Source organism: Oncorhynchus keta, chromosome 2 (genome assembly GCF_023373465.1).
Source record: "Oncorhynchus keta strain PuntledgeMale-10-30-2019 chromosome 2, Oket_V2, whole genome shotgun sequence".
NCBI lineage: Eukaryota > Metazoa > Chordata > Actinopteri > Salmoniformes > Salmonidae > Oncorhynchus > Oncorhynchus keta.
Window position 1 is genome coordinate 29,860,051 of NC_068422.1, and position 17,077 is coordinate 29,877,127.

At 43.0% G+C, this 17,077-nt stretch overlaps 1 protein-coding gene across 1 annotated transcript; it reads right to left on the minus strand.

Moving 5' to 3' along the window:
• Positions 1-281: 281 nt before the first annotated feature.
• On the minus strand, positions 282-14,978 carry LOC118399033 (inorganic pyrophosphatase-like). The gene is made up of 11 exons (XM_035794794.2): positions 14,810-14,978; positions 13,899-13,963; positions 6,462-6,515; positions 5,489-5,608; positions 5,117-5,203; positions 4,656-4,782; positions 4,203-4,330; positions 1,797-1,882; positions 1,457-1,532; positions 1,233-1,272; positions 282-628 (listed from the first exon to the last, which is right to left on the minus strand). Exons 1-11 carry the CDS (start codon positions 14,868-14,870, stop codon positions 597-599), a joined length of 876 nt encoding a protein of 291 aa, XP_035650687.1. The 5' UTR covers positions 14,871-14,978; the 3' UTR covers positions 282-596.
• Between the last annotated feature and the right edge of the window lie 2,099 nt (positions 14,979-17,077).

Sequence of the window (17,077 nt, forward strand, 5' to 3'; positions counted from 1 at the left end):
GGGTTAGGGGAGGATTTGGCCGTCATTGTAAATAAGAATTTGTTCTTAACTGACTTAAATAAAGGTTAAAAATAAATAAAATGACCATTCCTGAGCGCCTTGGTATAGACAATGGCCGCTAGATGGCAGTAGAACACAACATACAAGCAAAGGGTAACCAAATCAGCCCTCATCTAAATGTCAGCTGGGTAACAGAGAACTTCCTACAACATAATGTCAGACAAAATCAAATTGAAAGTCATTACAATTTCTTTACATTATCCAATAAAACGATCATAGTATTTTTGTTTTACAGATAAAGCTTTATTAAAGGAATTACGATCCCATACAGTACATGAGTTGCTCGCTATAGGAAGCACACTACCAGTACTATCTGTTCGACAGCACATCTCCAATGAGAAATTTGTTAAATAACAGTAACAACACATTTCCGCAGACACTATTTCACTTTTTTTGCCCCATCTTCTCTTATCTTCAGAGTATGGAGAAGAGTCTATTCTTTCGCAGCCACACCCCTAACTGTTGTTAAGTCTATGATCTTCAAGTACACTTGCTAAACAGGTGAGACACTGGTCCATTGAGTCTTCATCTTAAAGTTACTCCTTCTCATAGTAGAACCATTTATCCACTGGAAATAGAAAAATCACATGATTAGATGTGTACAGAGTAAGTCAAGTTTTTCTTGCAACCTTTCGTTTACTAGTCCAACGCTCTAACCACTAGGCTACCTGCCACCCCAGTGAATTCACATGAATCCATTGGGTCAATTCCATTTCAATTCAAGAAGTAAACTGAAATTCAAATTTTCCCCACTGACGAAAAATGTAATTGGAATCTTAGCTTACTTCCTGAATAGCAATGGAATTGACCGTCATAAAATAAAATACGTGTGTACAACCATGCAGTCCTTTCCTATCATTCCAGGTTGGTCATAAAGTGACAAAGAGTTGGAGGTTTACAATATGTCAAATAAATATCAGAGTCAAGGCAGGATCCAATACGTAAATATATGATCATAGCAAGGATCATTATTAACTATGGGAGTTATTTCATTTTTGTTGATTAATTTAGATCTGTTTTTATTATATGTTCAAGCAAATAGGCAGAATTAACCAAATAACAATTGCATTATCAGCGCCCGTCCAACACATTTTCACAATATTCAATAAAACAAAGTAGATTCATAGTAAACGTTTCACAATCTTGAGGTAAAAATTATTTTAGAGACATACCTGAGCAGGGGATAGGATCTTCGGTTCCACAAGGGGTTGTCTAAAAAAAATCCAAACATAAATAAATACACATAATTGGATGGTCTGATTGAGCAAGTTAAATGTATATGCTAGACATGTTTGACCACAGCAGAGGCATGTAGGAGCAAGGTACATAAAGGAGACAGGTCCGACCCGACCCTGAAGTTCTAGAAACTAGCCATAGAGAGGTAGATGGTACTGACCCCTTCTATGACAGCCTTGGCCTCGTCCGTGGAGCAGCAGAAGGGGCTGTCGCCAGCCGACACACACGTGTTTTTACTGCAGGATTGGAGAAAAAGGTCACATCAGTCAGGTATTCATTAATTTTGTATTCCAATTCAAACAAGTTCTTGCTTGTTCTTCAGAAGTAAGGTCTAATTTCACAAATTAAGTGGCGGGGCTTACATGTTAGAATTACGGATTGGGCCTTTAAAGATTGATCTAATTTACAGTAATGATTTTAAGATGATGGGACTGTAACAAATGCCAGTTTTAGAGGCATTTTTCTGTACGAGGATTGCAAATTGTGTATGCTCTCCTCACCAGTTAAGTCCTCCAGAGTTGGTCTTCTGAGAGATAAGTGCCTTCCAGAAGCCATGGGTGCTCTTGATTGTCTCAATGGCAAATTCCTGAGAAGGGGAAACACAGAGCTGAGGTTGTTGTAGGGCAAGGAACCATCCAGTTTGGGGTGGTTTTCCGGACACAGATAAAGCCTACTCCTGGAAAATGCAAACTCAATAACTCAATGGAGAATCCCAAATGTGAGTGCATTTTAGTCCAGGATAGTCTTCATCTATGTCCATGAAACCAGCACTACGCATTTAAGTATTTTAGCTGAACCGATCACTTTAAAACAAGCCTGTATTGAACTTCATTGGACACTGTATATTGTAAAAAGGTTCTCATCCTCAGGGACATACTATGTTGCAACAGGATAATACAACCCTATGGGTCTTGCTAAAAAAAATGCAGTTCTTGTGCAACAAACTGAATGTGCCTCTATCTGGCGAACGCAATCTAGCCTTGGTACCGGACTTTACTTGCATTCAACAACGCAACATTTAACAAGGCTATTGCAGACAGACTGACATTCAGGCTAAACAACTATCCATGAACAGTTGAAGTCGGAAGTTTACATACACTTCGGTTGGAGTCATTACAACTAGTTTTTCAACCACTACACAACAAAACGTTAGTTTTGGCAAGTCATTTAGGACATCTACTTTGTGCATGACAAGTAATTTTTACAACAATTGTTAACAGACAGATTATTTCACTTATAATTCACTGTATCACAATTCCAGTGGGTCAGAAGTTTACATACACTAAATTGACTGTGCCTTTAAACAGCTTGGAAAATTCCAGAAAACGATGTCATGGGTTTAGAAACTTCTGATAGGCTAATTGACAATTTGACATAATTTGAGTCAATTGGAGGTGTACCTGTGGATATATTTCAAGGCTTACCTTCAAACTCAGTGCCTCTTTGCTTGAAATCATGGGAAAATCAAAATAAATCAGCCAAGACCTCAGAAAATAAATTGTAGACCTCCACAAGTCTGGTTCATCCTTGGGAGCCATTTCCAAACGCATGAAGGTACCACGTTCATCTGTACAAACAATAGTACGCAAGTATAAACACCATAGGACCACGCAGCCGTCATACCGCTCAGGAAGGAGACTCGTTCTGTCTCCTAGAGATGAACGAACTTTGGTGCGAAAAGTGCAAATCAATCCCAGAACAGCAGCAAAGGACCGTGTGAAGATGCTGGAGGAAACGGGTACAAAAGTATCTATATCCACAGTAAAACAAGTCCTATATCGACATAACCTGAAAGGCCGCTCAGCAAGGCAGAAGCGTACTGTTCCAAAACCGCCATAAAAAAGCCAGACTACAGTTTGCTACTGCACATGGGGACGAAGGTCATACTTTTTGGAGAAATGTCCTCTGGTCTGATGAAACAAAAATAGAACTGTGTGGCCATAATGACCATCGTTATGTTTGGAGGAAAAAGGGGGAGGCTTGCAAGCCAAAGAACACCATCCCAACCGTGAAGCACGGGGGTGGCATCATCATGTTGTGGGGGTGCTTTGCTGCAGGAGGGACTGGTGCACTTCACAAAATAGATGGCATCATGAGGGCGGAAAATTATGTGGATATATTGAAGCAACATCTCAAGACATTAGTCAGGAAGTTAAAGCTTGGTCGCAAATGGGTCTTCCAAATGGACAATGACACCAAGCATACTTGCAAAATGGCATAAGCACAACAAAGTCAAGGTATTGGAGTGGCCATCACAAAGGCCTGACCTCAAGCCTATAGAAAATTGGGGGCGTAACTGAAAAAGCGTGTGCGAGCAAGGAGGCCTACAAACCTGACTCAGTTACACCAGCTCTGTCAGGAGGAATGGGCCAAAATTCACCAAACTTATTGTGGGAAGCTTGTGGAATGCTACCCAAAATGTTTGTTAAACAATTTAAAGGCAATGCTACCAAATACTAATTGAGTGTATGTAAACTTCTGACCCACTCGGAATGTGATGAAAGAAAGAAATAAAATCACTCTACTATTATTCTGACATTTCACATTCTCAAAATAAAAGTGGTGATCCTAACTGACCCAAGACGGGGAATTTTTACTACGATTAAATTTCAGGAATTGTGAAAAACTGAGTTTAAATCATTTGGCTAAGGTGTATGTAAACTTCCCGACTTCAACTGTATCTAGATTGAAAAATCTGTTTTAGATGAGGGTGGATGTGGTACAAGGTAAATAGATCAATTAAAAGTATGTTGATGAGGATGGATGTAGCTACTGTAACAAGGCTGTGACAACTTCAAGGCTACAATACCTTGCAAAATACTACAGAAACAGGAGATGAGCCATTCTGGCTCGGGCCAAAAGTTTACAGAACACAAACTCCTGTGTATGGGGTACAAGATGGATACCTTGTCTTTGAACTCTCCGTTGAAGGCAAACTGGTTCTCTGGTTTCCCATCTGGTACCTTGTACCTCCTGAACCAGTCTACGGTGGCCTCCAAGTAACCTGGCTTCAGCCTCTGGATGTCACCGATGTCTGAGATTCACAGGATAGGGTGACAGGTGAGGGAAAAGGAGTGGGGAGAAGACTTGTGGCAATAGGAGTAGACACACATGCACGCAGCCACACACCCACATTTGGGAAAACATAGATGCATTGCATTCTTCACTTGCAGATGACTGTGGCAATAGGAATACACACTTGGGGAGGGGGGGTTGTTCAATCACTGCATTCTTCACTTGAGCAATCATATTCCAATACTACTATATGCAGTGACTTGGCTAAATGGGCACTATTAAGGAATGGCCTGTTATATTAGGGATTCTCTGTTTAGTCCACATCTAGCTCCTCCAATGCTTACTATTCAGGTCCTTAGCTTCAGGGTCCTCCACGTTGATGGCTATGACCTTCCAGTCCGTCTCCCCCTCGTCGATCATGGCCAAAACCCCCAGTACCTTCACCTTGATCACCTCCCCACGTGAACACACCTGGAGGAGGAGGCAGATTCATGATCAGTACAGCATAGAAAAGTAAGATATTGGTCACTTTCAATGATGGTCAGAAAGCAAATCACATGCTAAAGGAAAGTGCATTTCATCACGCAACCATAAACAAAGCTCATAACAGAACATCTGTACAGGCAGCTGATGATGTAACAAACCCAGCTAAATTGGCAGGCATACTCAAAATTGGACACCTTGCTTAGGTGACAAAAAGCTGCTTTGAATGACACCTTAAGCATGTAGGAATGGAAGAAACAATATCAAGATCTTAAAAATGGCTCCAAAGGTTAATAGTAGTTAAGAGGATAAAGTGCTGTACCTTGGTACCGATTTCACAGACGTCGATGGGGTCATTGTCACCACAGCAGTCAGTGTCTTCATCTTTGTGCCCAGGATCCTCCCAAGTCTACCGAGAAAGAGAAATACCACAGTCAAAAAAGATTGTGATATTTAGTTCATATGACAGAGAACTTGGCAATCATGGCCATTTCAACTCTAGGTGATCAATGAATTGAGTTGGACATGTAGCGTGGGTCTGCTTCTACAAACGTATTAGTCTGCATCGTAATGTTTGAATGCAGAAACAGTGACACACTACAAGGATTATGTTGGAATGCCAAAAGTCTTGTAAATGTACAGTCGCAAGCCTGTACTTGCATTTCAGACCATGTACAGTTGGTGACTATCTGACCTGAGGTATTGCTCCATAGTTCCAGATGTAGCCTTTGTGGGGGAAAACATTGGCGACGTAACGCAGGTTCCCCTTCTTCACATCCTGCTTGATCGGGTTCAGGGGGTCTTTGGTTGCAATCTGGAAGTAGAAAAGCCAAACATTATTGAATTATCTTTTGTGTCTTATTTTGCTTGGCTAGCAAGAGAATCTTTTTTCTCACGTCTTTAAGTGCCTTTTGGCAAACTCCAAGCAGGCTGCCTTTTCCTGAGGAGTGGCTTCCGTCTGGTCACTCTACCATAAAGGCCTGATTGGTAGAGTGCTGCAGAGATGGTTGTCTCCCATCTCCACACAGGAACTCTAGAGCTCTGTCAGAGTGACCATCGGGTTCTTAGTCACCTCCCTGACTAAGACCCTTCTCCCCCGATTGCTCAGTTTGACCGGGCGGCCAGCTCTAGGAAGGCTTGGTGGTTCCAAACTGGTTCCATTTAAGAATGTTGGAGGCCACTGTGTTCTTGGGGACCTTTAATGCTGCAGAAATGTTTTGGTACCCTTCCTCAGATCTGTGCCTCGACACAATCCTGGATCAGAGATCTACGGACAATTCCTTCGACCTCATGGCTTGGTTTTTGCTCTGACATGCACTGTCAACTGTGGGACCTTATATAGACAGGTGTGTGCCTTTCCAAATCGTGTCCAATCAATTGAATTTACCACAGGTGGACTCTAATCAAGTGGTAGAAAGATCAAGGATGATCATTGGAAACAGGATGCACCGGAGATCAATTTCGAGTCTCATAGCAAAGAGTCTGTTTTTTCTTTTTAATACATTTGCAAAACATTCTAAACCTGTTTTCACATTGTCATTATGGGGTATTGTGTGTAGATTGATGAGGAAAAATATTTGATCAATATTAGAATAAGGCTGTATACTTTCTGAAGACACTATGTATTGCTTTTAACTGGCTAATAAAATCAATCAAGGTGAACCTACCTCCATCTTTGCATTTGTCCATCTTGGTACTTCAACAACCACATGGAAAATGCTCTGAAAGAGAAGAAAGCAAGAAAGCATTAGTAGTAAACAAAGGTGTTTGTTCGCTGAGCTCCCCACTTGTGCCATCAAACCCCTGCAACTCATGCAGACCGCTTGGTGTTCAACCTTCAATTCTCCCATGTCACCCCCCTCAGCACACTCCACTGGCTTCCAGTCAAAGTTTGTATCCACTACAAGACCATGGAACTTGCCAACGGAGCAGCAAGAGGTAGTGCCCCTCCCTACCTCCAGGCTATGCTCAAACCCTACACCCCAACCCGAGCACTACGTTCTGCAACCTCTGGTCTCTTGGCCCTCCCACCCCTACGGAAGGGCAGCTCCCGCTCAGCCCAGTCCAAGCTCTTCCTTGTCCTGGCACCCTAATGTTGTGACTAGCTTCCCTTGAAGCTAGGACAGCAGAGTCCCTGTTCCTGCCCTGAAAACATCTGAAACCCTACCCCTTCAAAGAGTATCTTAAATACCACCCCCCCCCCTCCCTCCCCCCATTTTCAAGCAGAAGTGCTTATCCAGAGCAACTTACAGTAGTGAGTGAATACATTTTCATACTTGTGTCCCAGTTTGTCACATATGATATCAATATACCCAGCAATAATTTATTTATGCCTATGTTGGAGGAAAGGAAAGGCCATCCAACTCTGATATATTACTCCAGAGAGATAAGACAATGATTAAATAGTTCAGTGTTGGAGTGGTAAAGACCATTGCTTTGACAAACAGACTGACATTACTAGCGGTACTCCTACTCTCCCACACGCATAGGGAACAAAAATGAATACATTATAAACAATTCCAACCACGAATGCTATGGAGATACAATAACATCTTTAAAGGTGCAGTATGCAGAAACCACTCTAGCATTTCCTGGTTACTAAAATTCGAAGTGTTAACGAATACAGTTGTTTGTGTCATCCGTTTCGGGAAAGTACTTGCATGATTGTGTACCCAACTCACTCAGGTGCTTCGCTATATCACATTTGCCATTGTCCTTAAGCTTGAGTTAATTTGCACACAAAACCAATCATACAATGATGGAAAGACTTGTTGTCCTTGTTTAATGCAGACAGAGAAGAGCTCCAACTTCTTAATCATAGCCTTAATTTCGTCCCGCACATTGAATATAGTTGTCCCTGTAATCCTGGATTCAGATCATTCTGGCGAGAAAAAACAACCCAGATAAGCCAGTCGTGTGAGAAACTCGTCATCATGCAGGCAGTTAGACAAGTGAAAATGATGGGTCAGTAAAGAACTTTAAGCTCGTCTCTCAATTTAAAAAAACGTGAGTACTTGTCCTATCCGCAGGGGGTACTTGAACTCATGAGACCGTAGGTTTACTGGTAAAATGTACATGAGGGGGTACTTCAGGGGTACTCCGGGCAGAGCAAAATTCAGTTAGTGGTACAGTAACCAAAAAAAGTTGGGAACCACTGGTATAGCCTGTGCTCACGGTTCTGACCGTCTCTCTGCCAGCCCCGATCCGAACCCTCACTCACCTACTCCCCTTTCTGTTCGCTATGAAAAACTCTAGTATGTGTTTTGTTTTTGGTCTGTTACATGTAGAATAGCTCAGCATACTCACTGATAGCCCCTACTTCAGTGAACTTGCTCAAGACCTTGTAATCCAAGAAATTGCAAAATACAGCAGTGCGATAGCCTATAGCCTACATCTTTTGATTACCAATGCACTGTTCTGAATGTCTGCCTGGTGGCCGACATGCCTGCCTATGCCTGGCTGTGCCCCTCCCATCCCGCTCTCCCCTCGCTAGCTCGGTCTTTCTTTGCTGTGAAAGATGAGAGTTTGTGTTCTCCAAGTAGACCACGGAAAATTGTTTTCTCCGTTGCAAAAAATACAGAATCTTAAGAGTCGAAGCTTGACACCTAGAAATAGGAGTCAGGGATTTGATACTTTGAGTCCACTCCCCACCAGTAGTTCTCCCCAGGCAACTACTATATATTGAACTACTGTACCGTGAGAGTCAGGACATCTGTTTTTAAGTCCGAGGACGAGTCATATTTCACTGTTACTTTCACACATAATTGTATATGTTCTGTTATAAAACTGACGACTGTTTATTAGTTATTAAAATTGTTGATGATGGGTGTACTGTTGTTTCATGCGTTGCATGTGTGTGCTTACTATGACTGTCACCATGATATTGGCTATTAGGTACTCGTCGAGCAGGAGCAAAGGGCACTGTGTCCCGGTGTGGTTACTGTATTATTGCTGTTCAGGCCCTCACCATTGAGTAGTTGACTATGTATGCATGCATGTGTGTATGCTTTTTTTTTTACCTTATCATAACTAGACATAATTGCAAATGATTCAATCCTTCCAATAGAAGTAAAAAAAAACAATTGTTACAAATTGAACTTTGAATATTGAATATTCACATGGAATGATTTCATTGGACAACAAAAGATCGGGAATATTGAATGATCCCCAATGATCCATCGCATCTCCCAAAAACGTTTTCAACATACATCTGTAAAATTATAGTCTAGAAACGAAAGCTTTGGTTGTCTTCCTCTCAGGCTTCCATGTCTTCTCCCTAGACCTCCTCAATGTCCACCTCTTGAATATCAGACTCTGAGACCTCATCTTCACTATCACTTTCCAACCTTGTTGAGGATGGCTCGTTGTCAGGCTCAGAAAGGGTCAAATTAGCCCGGATGGCCACCAATTTTTCAACCCTGCAGTTTCCTCTGCTTGGAGTGACAGTGAAGTGGTCAGGACAGTACGGATTTATTCTCTTACATCTGCAAGCAGAGTCTGAACATCAGACAGGATGGCATTGTCTCCTTCAATCTGTGCAATGGCTACTGCTATAGGTTTCAGGCTGCTTACCACTCTCTCCCAAAATACATAATCCAGGAGGATCCTCTTGATGGGGCTGTCCATATCGGCAGACTGTGATATGGCCATCTCAACCCTTGTACTGGTCAGCCTGTTGCGTGCTTTGGTGTGTGTTCCCAAACAAGGACCAGTTGCGCTCTGAGGCGGCTGATGGTTTGTGGGATTTGAAGGCAACAGGGGAAAAAGCCTCAGATCCACAAAGTCCCTTCCACCAGGTGGCTGATGAGATATGTTGGCACGACTGCAATATTGCATCTACATCCCAAAGCCCTTGCTTGGAAGTATACTCTGCCAGACTGCCAAGAATCTTGCCCTCATCCAGGCCAAGGTGGCGAGACACTGTTAGGATGACACCATAGGCGTTGTTGAGCTCTGCACCAGACAGAATGCTCTTGCCAGGATACTTGGGGTCCGACATGTACACAGGGCTTCAGGCAGAAGTCTTCACGCTTTTTGATGTATTTCAGAACTGAAGTTTCCTCTGCTTGGAGCAACAGTTAAGTTGGCAGGGCAGTACGGATTTCTTCTCTTACATCTGCAAGCAGAGTCTGAACGTCAGACAGGATGTGCAATGGATACTGCTATAGGTTTCAGGCTACTTACCACTCTTTCCCAAAATACATAATCCAGGAGGATCCTCTTGATGGGGCTGTCCATATCGGCAGAATGTGATATGGCCATTTCTTGGAGACACTCCTTCCCCTCCAGGAGACTGTCAAACATTATGACAACACCACCCCAACGGGTGTTGCTGGGCAGCTTCAATGTGGTGCTCTTATTTTTCTCACTTTGCTTGGTGAGGTAGATTGCTGCTATAACTTGATGACCCTTCACATACCTAACCATTTCCTTGGCTCTCTTGGAGAGTGTATCCACTGTTTACAGTGCCATGATGTCCTTGAGGAGCAGATTCAATGCATGAGCAGCACAGCCAATGGATGTGATGTGAGGGCAGGACTCCTCCTCTTTAGACCAAGCAGCCTTCATGTTTGCAGCATTGTCTGTCACCAGTGCAAATACCTTCTGTGGTCCAAGGTCATTGATGACTGCCTTCAGCTCATCTGCAATGTAGAGACCGGTGTGTCTGTTGTCCCTTGTGTCTGCTCTTGTAAAATACTGGATGAGGGGTGGAGATGATGTAGTTGATTATTCCTTGCCCACGAACATTCGACCACCCATCAGAGATGATTGCAATACAGTCTGCTTTCTCTATGATTCACTTGAACTCAGCAAATGAATAGATAAAGCATGTCTGGTTGGAGGGGTGTATGCTGGGCAAAGAACATTCAGAAATCTCTTCCAAAACACATTGCCTGTGAGCATCAGAGGTGAACCAGTTGCATACACAGCTTGAGCAAGACATTCATCAGCATTTCTCTGACTATGTTTCTCCATTGAGTCAAAAAACTTTGATTTCAGGAGGACCATGAGCTGTTGCTATCGATAAGGTATCTGATTCATCATTTTCACCTCGAATGAAGTAGAGGGACTTTTGTCAGAGGTTGTTTGTTGTAAGTGCTGAGGGACTTTATGCACTTGGCCAGTTGATTCTGCATCTTTGTTGCATTCTTCACATATGATTTGGCACAGTATTTGCAAATGTACACAGCTTTTCCTTCTACATTAGCCGCAGTGAAATGTCTCCACACAGAGTGCCCATGGCATTTTCCTGTAAAGATTATATAATTGTAATTTTTAAAAAATAATACAATTCCATGTACAGATAAATACTTAAGCAGTTAGATTAAACAACTCCTTTGTAAGATACATGTTTTAAAATGAAACATGTATGGAAACAGGTGAATTAACACTCAGTTAGCAGGCTCAAGCAAGTTAAAACCCACAAGGTAGCAAAAACTAACTAGCAGAAATTGTTAAAAAGTTAGAAATTATTTAAACACACTTTGCTGTAGGATATTTACTAGTTTTAACAAAATATTATTTATGTCATAAAATACACAGCTCAAAAAAATAAAGGGAACACTTAAACAACACAATGTAACTCAAAGTCAATCACACTTCTGTGAAATCAAAACTGTCCACTTAGGAAGCAACACTGATTGACAATCTATTTCACATGCTGTTGTGCAAATGGAATAGACAACAGGTGTAAATTATAGGCAATTAGCAAGACACCCCCAATAAAGGAGTGGTTCTGCAGGTGGGGACCACAGACCACTTCTCAGTTCCTATGCTTCCTGGCTGATGTTTTGGTCACTTTTGAATGCTGGCGGTGTTTTCACTCTAGTGGTAGCATTAGACGGAGTCTACAACCCACACAAGTGGCTCAGGTAGTGCAGCTCATCCATGATGGCACATCAATGCGAGCTGTGGCAAGAAGGTTTGCTGTGTCTGTCAGCGTAGTGTCCAGAGCATGGAGGCGCTACCAGGAGACAGGCCAGTACATCAGGAGACGTGGAGGAGGCCGTAGGAGGGCAACAACTCAGCAGCAGGACCGCTACCTCCGCCTTTGTGCAAGGAGGAGCAGGAGGAGCACTGCCAGAGCCCTGCAAAATGACCTCCAGCAGGCCACAAATGTGCATGTGTCTGTGTCTGCTCAAACGGTCAGAAACAGACTCCATGAGGGTGGTATGAGGACCCGACTTCCACAGGTGGGGGTTGTGCTTACAGCCCAAAACCGTGCAGGCTGTTTTTCATTTGCCGGAGAACACCAAGATTGGAAAATTCGCCACTGGCGCCCTGTGCTCTTCACAGATGAAAGCAGGTTCACACTGAGCACATGTGACAGACGTGACAGTCTGGTGACACCGTGGAGAACGTTCTGCTGCCTGCAACATCCCCCAGCATGACCGGTTTGGCATTTCTGTGGGGGGGCCGCACAGCCCTCCATGTGCTCGCCAGAGGTAGCTTGACTGCCATTAGGTACCGAGAGGAGATCCTCAGACCCCTTGTGAGACCATATGCTGGTGCGGTTGGCCCTGGGTTCCTCCTAATGCAAGACAATGCTAGACCTCATGTGGCTGGAGTGTGTCAGCATGTCCTGCAAGAGGAAGGCATTGATGCTATGGACTGGCCCGACCATTCCCCAGACCTGAATCCAATTGAGCACATCTGGGACATCATGCCTCGCTCCATCCACCAACGCCACTTAGCACCACAGACTGTCCAGGAGTTGGCGGATGCTTTCGCCCAGGTCTGGGAGGAGATCCCTCAGGAGACCATCAGCCACCTCATCAGGAGCATGCCCAGGCGTTGTAGGGAGGTCATTTTGACTTGTTTTAAGAACATTACATCAAAGTTGGATCAGCCTGTAGTGTGGTTTTCCACTTGAATTTTGAGTGTGACTCCAAATCCAGACCTCCATGGGTTGATAAATTTGATTTCCATTGATAATTTGTGTGATTCTGTTGTCAGCACATTCAACTATGTAAAGAAAAAAGTATTCAACAAGAATATTTTATTCATTCAGATCTAGGATGTGTTATTTTAGTGTTCCCTTTATTTTTTTGAGCAGTGTATATTCACCCCACACAGTATTGTAATCTAAACTTACCAGAAAGCATGTAGTCCTTAGCTCAGACAGTGTAGTAGTGTGGGCTCAAAGCATCTCAAGTGTGTGCCAGACTGAGAATCAGCTGTACATGTGATGGAAGAATGCACTGTGCATGCAGGGGGTTTCAAATTCCATTGAATTGGGGATAGTTTAACCAAAATATGCCACAAGACCTAGAATTGCCTTATGTGCATCTCACATAATAGGTTCACTGTTATAAGCTAACCTTTTTGATGAATTTAAGCAAAATTCCCAGGCTTAACTTCCCATGGAAAATTTACCGGAAAGTTTCCGACCCTTTGCAACCCTAATTATCAATATTAGTTATTTATTGTGTACTCCGCTATCCTACTTGAAATACATTTCCACGTAGCTACTGCCGGCGACACAATAATAATGTTACCCATTAGGAAGCACAACACCTCGCCGGCTTACTATTGACTCGTAGTGCAGCCCAATCAGCCACGCAAAACGGTCTTGAATGTTAACAAATCTGCCCAAATAGCTGATTTGCTTTCCATACATCTATTCCTTTAACCCGGACGACGCTGGGCCAATTGTGCGCCATACTATGGAACTCCCAATCATGGCCGGATGTGATACAGCCTGGAATCAAACTAGGGTCTCTAGTGACGCCTCTAGCACTGAGATGCAGTGCCTTGGACCGCTGCACCACTTAATATGTTTGCTTGAGCTGGTGTTCAAAACCGAAAGTAAAAGATGCAAAAATGAAACTTAAGAATGAGAAGCATAGAAATAGAGAACATAAAAACAACATATACCACTTCTTAGATTAGCTTTCAATGAGAATGACAGATCTACAACTCACATTTCTATGTGCTTTTGTTCAGGTCACCCAAAAATATTAATATTGCAGATTTAACCATGAGTCAAAAGTTAGACTAAGTGGGTATCTTTCTATAACGAAGCAGTTGAATTGATATCCCATCTCCATTCAGTGTGTGTGTGATATGTAATGGGGAGTTGTAGCAGGATAAATGTGACATACCTGGCTCTCATCAGCATACATAGGTATGTCATGGAATGGGGAGACATACTTTCCATCAGCATTTTCTACAGAGAACAGATGACATACATCATAAGAATGGGATATTATGAGTGACCTTTAAGTTTAGTGTGTGTAAATGTATGAATGTATGGAAGTAAGAAATCAACCACTTACACATGATACAATTAACCCCCAGTGTAATGGTAATTAAATGTGCAATCATAAAGGCTGCACTGTACGCAACAAATAAGAAAGAATGCTACATCACATTTTGAACAATGATACATTCAGGCTAACACTGGTTACATGAGAAACACCTTTTGTTTGACAGGTCGTAATACCTAGTCTTGATCTTAGAAACTGAAACTGGGCGTAACCCACACGTACAGTGGCTAAAATATGATTTATCGAGGTTACTGGTGTGGTATCCCAACAAGACTAGCTAACTAATATTATCGAGATTGCTGGTGTGGAATCCCAAAAAGACTAGCTAACTAATGTCAGAAATACCACAATGACAGGATAACTTTAACACACTAAAACAGCTGAATTGGATCTTGATACCGGTAAGTCAAATTCATGTCCAGCTAACCGGCAAAACTGGTCCATGCAATTGCTAGTTACTGTATGTCTGCTCAACTCAAATGGGGAGCAAAGGTCAACGCGCTGATGTATGCATATAATCAACGATCCTAACTAGGTGCAAATACCTGTGAAATCTACACTTGAACTTGACATTAGGAGTATAAAACCAACGCAAAATTAATAAATAAGTGACACGTGGGAGGTGGGGCCCGATCCCACTAGTAAGCCGGCAAATCCACAATGGACTCGACCCTTGCCGTATTATAGCTAGCTATTAACTAAGCTAGCTTAAGCTATATTTCCATTAAAAAGTGGACCACACTTACTGAAAAACAAACGATAGCTCAATGTATTGGGGTTTCCCCTCTCTTCGACTGTGAAGCTCATGTTTAGTCTGTGTTGGGCTCTTGCCGAGGATGCAGTGATTGCTAGTGTACTGAGTGTTGCAAATAAGTCCACCTAGAACTGTATTGCACATGCGCATTTCTAGACAGAAAGCTTAGAAAGTATGATGCAACTGCGCATAATGAATAATAATAAACGCATGATGGAGTGTTCACGGGCTATCAAAATTCAGAACCTCCGAGTTAAAATAAACTTAGTTATTGGCTTTGAGCTTTCTATTTGGTTGATTCTGATACCTTTCAAGTGGGTATTATCTTTCTACAACGAGTTTTCCATTCTGCGTTTCCTATTTCTGACTAGCACATCTGAGTTGCCTATTAACGCAGCATCACAAACAACATGTTATGCTGTGTTCTTAACCGAGTGGAAAGATGGTATTTACCACATACGACTGTGAAAATTCCACTTAAATGCCCCTCCAACTGGTAATTACTAGTGGGAAACTCGTCTAACTCGGAAGTCAGAAACTCTGTGATTATTAACTGGAATCTCGTTGAAGAAAGTTCTGGGTTTACCACTTGGAAAGTATCAATGAACCATTAGGAAGCTCTACACAAAAAAACATATGCAAACTTTAACTGAGGTTCTGAGTTGCCACACTCAAAACGTTACCTTTATTTAACTAGGCAAGTCAGTTAAGAACAAACCCGGGACGATGCTGGGCCAATTGTTTGGTGCAACATCGCAAGACATCTGGAAATGTCTTGCAAAGCAGACCAAACAGACCAGGCCAGTACCAAATCACTTGTGCCAAATACAACAGGTGTAGTGTAATGCTTACTTACATTCCCCTAACCAACAATGCAGTTTAATAATATAAATAAGAATACGAAATAAAATAAATGAAAGGAACAAGAATTTAAAGAGCAGCAGTAAAATAACAAAGCAAAACTATATACAGGGGGTACCGGTACAGAGTCAATGTGCAGGGGCACCGCTTAGTCGAGGTAATTGAGGTAATATGTACATGTAGGTAGAGTTATCAAAGTGACTATGCATAGAAATTAACAGAGAGTATCAGCAGAGTAAAAGGGGAGGGGGCAATGCAAATAGTCTGGGTAGCCATTTGATTAGCTGTTCAGAAGTCTTATGGCTTGGGGGTAGAAGCTGTTTAGAAGCCTCTTGGACCTAGACTTGGCGCTCCCGTACTGCTTGCCGTGCGGTAGTAGAGAGAAGAGTCTATGACCAGGGTGGCTAGAGTGTTTGACAATTTTTAGGGCCTTCCTCTGACCGCCAGGTATAGAGGTCCTGGATGGCAGGAAACACGGCTCCAGTGATGTACTGGGCCGTACACACTACCCTCTGTAGTGCCATGTGGTCGGAGGCTGAGCAGTTGCCATACCAGGCAGTGATGCAACAAGTCAGGATGCTCTTGATGGTGCAGCTTTAGAACCTATTGAGGATCTGAGGACCCATGCCAAATCTTTTCAGTCTCCTGAGGGGCAATAGGTTTTGTTGTGCCCTCTTCACGACTGTCTTGGTGTGCTTAGACCATGTTAGTTTGTCGGTGATGTGGACACTAAGGAACTGGAAGTTCTCAACCTGCTCCACTACAGCCCTGTCGATGAGAAGGGGGGCATGCTCGGTCCTCCTTTTCCTGTAGTCCACAATCATCTCCTTTGTCTTGATCACGTTGAGGGAGAGGTTGTTGTCCTGGCACCACACGGCCAGGTCTCTGACCTCCTCCCTATGGGCTGTCTCGTCATTGTCGGTGATCAGGCCTACCACTGTTGTGTCGTCAGCAAACTTAATGATGGTGTTGGAGTCGTACCTGGCCATGCAGTCATGGGTGAACAGGGAGTACAGGAGAGGACTGAGCACGCACCCCTGAGGGGCCCCTGTGTTGAGGATCAGCATGGCGGATGTGTTGTTACCTACCCTTACCACCTGGGGGCGGACCGTCAGGAAGTCCAGGATCCAGTTGCAGAGGGAGGTGTTTAGGCCCAGGGTGCTTAGCTTATTGATGAGCTTTGAGGGCACTATGGTGTTGAACGCTGAACTGTAGGCAATGAATAGCATTCTCACATAGGTGTTCCTTTTGTCCAGGTGGGAAAGGGCAATGTGGAGTGCAATAGAGATTGCATAATCTGTGGATCTATTAGGGCGGTATGCAAATTGGAGTGGGTCTAGGGTTTCTGGGATAATGGTGTTGATGTGAGCCATGACCAGCCTTTCAAAGCATTTCATGG